The sequence below is a fragment of the Echinops telfairi genome, unplaced genomic scaffold (assembly GCF_000313985.2).
Source record: "Echinops telfairi isolate 266 unplaced genomic scaffold, ASM31398v2 ScPeMD7_3;HRSCAF=10, whole genome shotgun sequence".
NCBI lineage: Eukaryota > Metazoa > Chordata > Mammalia > Afrosoricida > Tenrecidae > Echinops > Echinops telfairi.
The window spans coordinates 21,731,749-21,739,130 of NW_022103899.1; the positions used below are offsets into that span (position 1 = coordinate 21,731,749).

Genomic DNA, 7,382 nt, shown 5'->3' on the forward strand with positions numbered 1-7,382 from the left:
CTTCATGGACACGGCTGGGGCCAAAGCCATGATTTTCAAATCCAACAGCTTCTTTTCATACTGCGCCCTTCCTTAACATTTGAGCATTTGATACTATTGATCACTACCTCCTCCCATGGAAAGGCTTTCCTAGCTCTCTTCCAAAATCTGTTGGTGGCTGTCCTCTCACTCGCTCCTATACCTGTACACATCCCTTACATACTAGGGTCACCCGTGTGACCCCCTAATTTCTCCCCTTTCACAGACGTGTCTTCCTTCATTCCTCTGACTGCCACTCTGGACCTTAACTGCCACCAGCAGCCCTATATTCCTACCTGCCACATCTCTTGAGCTCCATGATTGACTGTCTTTTCCAATTATCTTTGGATTTCTCCAATTAAGCAATTCACATAGTTTTCAATAAACCATGTCCCAAAGCAAACACATCTAACCTCTCCTCTCCAGCCCAATATTTTTCTTTTCTTGGCGAATGGGGCAACTACCGGTATGGTAGTTGTGGGGAGGGGAGGTGGTGGTGGAGAGTCTGCATGGTTTCTTCAGCTTTCACAGCCTGACAACATGCAAAGTCCTGATGACTCCATTGGATTCGTCCCCTTGTCTCTGTCACCGGTGTCCGTGAGTAATCTAGCTCTTCAGACCACCTGGGTGGACACAATAGCCTTTCAATGGGTTCTCTGTCGCCAGTCTCTTGTCCTGTGATCAGTCGTCCTTATTACCACCAACGTGAAGTTTGTACAACACATCTATTATTGGGATCCCTCTGGTTACATACCTCCTGAGGCTCCACATGCATGACAGAGAAAGGCTTGCATGGCCAGCTAGTCCAAGCCTAAGTTTTGAGAACTTCTCTGATTTTTGAGAACTTCCTTCATGTGGACTTCATTAATTTGCTCGCCACTACTTTCGTGTTCCCAAGGTTTAGCTTATGCTGCCCCTTGGCCTAGAATGTCCTCCTCCTTTTTGGTCCATCTGGTAAATTCCTAGTATCATCTCTGAAGGTCCCACTTCATACCTGTTGTCTTTATCTTTCCCCAAATATCTGAAGGAATCATTGTTCTCACATCGGTGTTCCCACACACCTCTTCGTTACAGCACTAACCAACCACAGAGCCTCACGGAGCCACTTGCTGACTCACTCGCTTGCACTGATCCACCACGAGTCCTTCAAAGGCAGGGACGGTGTTATTCATCTTTGTTGCACCAGAGTCTAATTCACTGCTTGGATCATAGTTGGATGCTCAATAAATCTGAGTTAAGTGAACACATTAATAGAGCTTTTCCTGTCTGTGGTATTCAATTAGGCTTTATTGTCGTAGCAGTTTGTGAGAACATATGTTCGGTATCAAAGAGCACACAGCAGGTTTTAGTGACACACATGGAGCTTGGATCTCTGTTGAAATAGCTTTAACTTCTGATAGCTGTTAAGAGTGTGAACAATCCACCATTTATAATAACTGATCTCTGTTAGTGTCCTGATAAGTGTGCTTAAAAAAAACAAACATAAGTTAGGCTACATTTTCTATCATTCATTCACTCCTCTGAGCCATCATTCATTGTATCTCTTCCAAAAAGAGGTTGAATGTACAAAAGACCCATGTTGTTTCATGTCAAGCAAGCCCTGGTGGCACAGTGGTTAAAGTGCTTGACTACTAACCGAAAGGTTACCAGAAGAAATCCATCAGCCACTCTGCAGCCGTGGACACCCTGCGGAGTAGTTCTCCCCTGTCCTGTAGGGTTGCTATGATTTCAATCTTCATGATGGCAACTCTTGTGCCTATTTGGGTCTCACCTGTTAGTATATTGTACCTATTATGGGACTCTGCTAGTCCTTCCAAAGAAAGTGGTGAATCTTTCCGGGGAAAATATCCAAGTCCCTTAAATTGACTAACTTTCATTCTGTATTATTTCCTTAAAGTCTTAAAATATCCATTAATTCTATATTGTTTCTTGAAAAAAATTAATATCCTTTAAATTGGTCTCCAATTAGAACTTCTTAAATCCACAAAGCTAACACAGTATTTTGTGCACATGTATTTTCCAAGATGCATCATCAGGCACACTGTAACTTCAAAAAGAGTCAAGTCTCCATCTGAATGTGTCCCAGTACTAACATTTATCCTAAATGACATCCACAGCCTCACCTGTGGGAACACTATCCAAATGTCCAGTGTTCCCATCATTAAGGAGAGACAGCCCCACGGGAGGGCTCCTTCTCTCAGGAGTTCACTGCAACGAGCCCAGGGACTCACCTGGAGAGTTCTGAGGAGAGGACACAGGGGAGCCACGTGGGGACTGGCAGTAGCTGGGGTGGAGTAAGGCATGTGGAGGCACATATGACATGATCTCTTCCTCAAACAAACTGGGAAAGACAAGAAACAAAAGTATGCCTTAGACAAAGGTTTGGGGGAGTCTTGTTTCCACAACGAGTAGGACCTTTGATCTCTCCCTCTGACCCAACCCATCCATGGCCACGCTCACATCCCCAGAAGGAGCATCTGATCCTTTTCCTGGAGACCAACGGGCTAAGGTGTCATCACTTTTGTAAACCCTGTGATTATGTGCTGGTTTTCCTACCAACTTTGGAAATAACTTCTATTTTACCACTTTAACATGTAGGTTTGAGCTTAAGTGTGTGTCTGAAAACGGTAACCAAGTTTTTGGATCTGGAAATAAGATTCAAACACAATAGACAGTACTTTCTTGTGCACTTTGGTATTTATCAAAGGGCAAATAATTTGTTATGTTGTAACTTAAAGTATCTAGAATGAAATATTTAAATTAGAGGATCATTAAACAAATGAAGAATTCTGTTTTGTAATCTTTACAAAAATTCTGAGAGAATTTGTAAAGGTTTCGGGGAAAAATAAAAATTAAAACCCTTACATTTCTAGAATGACGTGAAAGAGTCATGCCCCACTGAAGGGGCCGAGTAACAGAAATGTGGGTGAAGGGAGACAAAGGGCAGTCTAAGATATAAAATAATAATAATATATAATTGATCAAGGATTCACGAGGGTGGGAAGGTGGGGGGCGGGAGGGGAGAAAAGAGGAGCTTATACCAAAGGCTCAAGTAGAAAATACTTTGGAAACGATGATGGCAACATATGTACAAGTGTGCTTGATAAAATTAATGTATGGAATGTTATAAGAGCTGTAAGAGCCCCCAATAAAATTATTTTTTTTAAAAGAGTAATGGTCTAGCCACCATTTTGTAACATAGCTTGCTATTTTATTACCAACTAAACTGTATGGGAAAAATATTACACTTTGTATCCTGTTTTTCTAGGGAACACCTTCTAAATTGAGCGATGATCTCTCCCCCCAAGGTCTTGTCCAGAATCAAGTGAAATATCCACAGAAAGTGGCTAACCCATTGTCATCAAATCAATTCTGGCTCCTAGCCACCTGATTGGACAGAGCAGGGCCGCCCCACAGGCTTCCAAGGTGTTGACCTTGATGAAAGCCAAGGTCACCTCTGCAGCACAGGGAGCAGCTGTGGATTTCAGCCACCAGAGCTCCTTCAGAAAACGAACACATCCCTTTTAATTCTGTTCGGACGACACAGTGAAGGAAAAGAACATTTGACTTTAGTTTTACACGAACAGCAAGTACAGTGAGCCGCAGAAATGATCAGGATCAAGGTCACCGGAAAAATAGGAACAAGACAAGCACATACTGGTTCCCTGAGTGGCTTAGCACGTATCCCCTTTGGTGTTACGGCATTGCAGTGGTGGGTGACCCAACCCCGGGAAAAACAAACTGCTATTTCACTCTGGCCTGTTTGCATTCAAGGAATAATATTTAACATGAGAAAATCTTTTGAAAATGTAGCGTTTCTCTTAGATCCTACTTTATATTTCAAAACCAAAGTTGATCTATCCATCCAGAAATAAACTAAGCTCACTGCCATCAAGTCAGATCCCACTCATAGCAGCCCCGGATGATAGAGAGCTGCCCCTGTGAGCTCTCGAAGCTGCCACTCGTATGGGAGCAGAAAGTCCTGTCTTTCTTTGGCAGTGGACTTGAACCTCGACTTTGTGGTCAGCAGCCCAGGGCGCAATCACTAGCACCACGAGGACCTTCAGGGAAAAAACCAAAATTCAGATGGTTTTATAAAGGGCTATACAGTCTTAGAAACCCACTTAAGAAAGACGAGGCTTTCCGCTTGCATGGAGATTGACAGCCCCCGGTACCCACAGGGGCAGTTCTCCTCTGTTCTGAAGGGTTGCTATGAGTCGGAATCGACTTGATGGCAGTGAATTTGGTCTGAAGTGTTTATTTTAATCTAGTTGACAGTGAGTAAACGGATCAAATTAAAATCATAAAGTAAATCAATAATATTTAGAATCAGCAAAAAGGAATAAAGCACATGTAAGAAAAAAATTGACAGAAAATAATAAATGATCTCTATTCGACTCTGCAAGGAGCCTTGGTAGCACAGTGGTTACCAGTTGGGCTGCTAACTGCAAGGTCAGCAGTTCGAAACCACCAGCTACTCCTTGGGAAAAAGACTGGGCTTTCTACTCCTGTAAAGAGTTACAGGCTCAGAAACTCACAGGGGCAGTTCTACCCTGTCCTACAGAGTCACGAAGAGTCGGCATCTACTTGATGGCAGTGAATTTGGCTTTGATTTTGGCATTCTACTCTACAGAGGTATGCCAGGTGTACTTTATTCAGACATGCTTGCTTCTATTCTACTTTGTGATTGGGAAATCCTGTCGATCGGCCTCTGTAACCTTTCCCTAGTTGGAAAGCATCTTCTTTCTCGGCAGAGTCAAACAATGTTTCAAGCAGTGATCAGAAGTGCCATCTGAGATGAATCATGACACGAGAAGTCTGCATCGCCAACATCAGTGCTTCCGTGCGTCCTCAAGAATAAAGGCGGCACTTTCAGGTGGTCGGTGCTGGCATATCACCTCCTGAAATGCTCCATCGTGTCTGCGGAGAGGGGAACCTCTGCTTGACAACTCACCTCAGCAACATAACGAGGTCCGCATCGCTTGAGAGGCGCACCAAACCTGGGGTTCCTTCTGTTCGGATAAATTGAATCTTCTCCCTATTCAAGCAAGGAAACAACCCAAATATATTTATTGGGTGGACTTAGGGATATAATTCAGTACTTTAGTTGCCATAAAACAACCACCACGACAACCCAATAACAACCTTGTTTGAGTGCCTATGACGGGCCAGGTAGCCCCTAGGACTGTACACATCCAGGAAGACTCGGTGAGCATCTACTGCCCAGCTATGTTGGAGAAAGAAGTTTGTTGTTCATATGACCCTCATCCTTCTGCTCTCCAAATGCTACTGGGAATGACAGTACCATTCAGCTACAAAAACTCCATCACTTGTTGGAGTTAAAGTCTGTGGTGGGTCTGACATCTAAGAAACCATCTAGGCTGTAGAGCATTCAGCTGATCTTGCTGTTCGTAAGAGATTTTGTGTAGCTAGTTCTCTATATGAAGATAGTTATTTATATTCCTGAGGACATACCTTTCAGTTGTGTGTGATGAGCTCATTCCTACTTGGAAGCAGATTGTCTTTAAATAATATATTTCATTGAAACCATACAGTTCTTTTTTCCTGTTACTACAGACAGTGCAATAGACTGTGCTTACACGTGTTTAAATGTGTGTACATGTCAGATACAACAATATGGCTTATTTTATTCCTCTTTATAGACAGATGTGGTACCATCATCTTTTTCTTCCTGGTCATCTTCATGTTACTACTTTTAATTCGTTCAAGGAATACAATTTTAAGAATATTTTTCCTAGTTGCTTTCCCTCATTTCTTTCATATAATTAATTTCACAGCCCACCATTTAATTTTCATATGATGAATTAAGAAAACCCCTATCTATTGGTCCTGAAAACATTACGTTTGGCTGGAACGTAGGGAACAGCAGAGATAGGCAATTTTGTTCTGAGTGTGGACGAGAGTACACTCTCTCCTGACTCCTGAACTATGAAATACAATGCCCATCTATGGTGTGAGCATTGAGGGTTAGCAATATCTATAGGACATTTCATAGTTCCATTTGATGTTTTCACAAAGTTTGTTGCATGCTAAAATTCCAAATTCTGAATTATCTTAAGATTTCTTACAGACTTGAAGGCAAGTATGTTTTGTATGTTTATCTATATAGGGATAGGGTTGAAGTATGAAAACAGTAGATGGATTGATGATTGCCTAGGGGCCCAGAAGGGGAGGATGGGGAAAAAGGGGAGTCAGCATTAATTAAAAAGAAGAAAAGTTTCCGGAGTTGATTGTGGCGATGACTGCACAACCCTTCTTGATATGACTGAATTATTGAGCCATATGATTCAATAACATTAAAGGGGGAAATACCAGTTGAATGGAGTTGAATCCAAGAGCTGGAAGCACCAAGCCAAAAAAAAAATGTATTTGCCCTCAGCCATACTGCCTGGTAAGAATGACAGATAGAATTCAGTCCTTGGCTTCTTCTGGCTAGATCCACTTTAGATAATAGGCTAATTTGGAAATCATCTAAGCTTTCAGAGTTTCAAATACTCTTTTGTATTCTGTATGGTCAGTGGTTTAGTACTAGACGTATGAAAAAAGATTGCTAAGAAATGAACTGCAGATATGTACGTAGAAAACGTGCACAGAAAGCCTCTTGGCCCGGGGCTATTTTAGGATGCAGGACTAAACCAGGCAGACCATTTCCCTCCAGCGTTACAATGATCTATCTGAAGCACGTGATGGAAACCAGGGCCGATCATCTGGCGAACGCTATTTTGATAAGATATAAAAGTTGGCTTAAGAAAAACTAAACTAGAGACAAATTATCTTGGAGAAAATGAGCAGTAACTCAACCAAAGAAGTCCTCTCTTAAGGGTCAGTAACAATATGCTTTGATCTTGAAGAATCAAGGGCAATCTCCAACAAACATACAGTCTATCGCCCTAGGCTATCTTCTCTAAGAGCCCAGGCAAAGAGAACAAAACCAAAGAACAAGTAAGCGGAGCCTCTCCCCAGCTTCCTTAAAGGGAGTGGTTGAATGATTATAAAGATATCCTGCAGCGGGCCATGGTCGGCAGGCTTCCTGTGAATCAGACAAACATCACAGCTTCCTGAGTTACAAGGATGACGGGTAAGAAAGGAGGAAGGCACCAGGGAAATGTGCCAACTGGCTAACTTTCCATCACTTTCCAAATAGTAACTGGTGAGTTAGTTAAAGTTTATTGTGCCAACCTGGCCGATAAACACATGTGGGGTTAACTGAAGGGCAGAGAGATAAATGGCTTGGTGAGCCTTGTCTTTCTAGTTCTTGGGTCTCTTGCTTTGTGATGGTCAGACCAGGGTGCAGCTGCCTTAGCCAGTTCCCTGCTTCAACTGACAAGGCTCACTTCCTGCAA

General features: G+C 42.5%; 1 protein-coding gene across 3 annotated transcripts in view; it reads right to left on the reverse strand.

Moving 5' to 3' along the window:
- HECW2 (HECT, C2 and WW domain containing E3 ubiquitin protein ligase 2) overlaps positions 1–7,382 on the reverse strand; it is a 457,170-nt gene that overhangs the window by 59,848 nt on the left and 389,940 nt on the right. For all 3 annotated transcript variants that reach the window (XM_045294741.1, XM_004701507.3, XM_045294743.1), the window contains 2 exons: positions 4,973–5,056; positions 2,250–2,359 (listed from right to left, as the gene is read on the reverse strand). In XM_045294741.1, the coding sequence (XP_045150676.1) occupies positions 2,250–2,359; positions 4,973–5,056 (194 nt within the window). The remainder of the gene's footprint in view (positions 1–2,249; positions 2,360–4,972; positions 5,057–7,382) is intronic.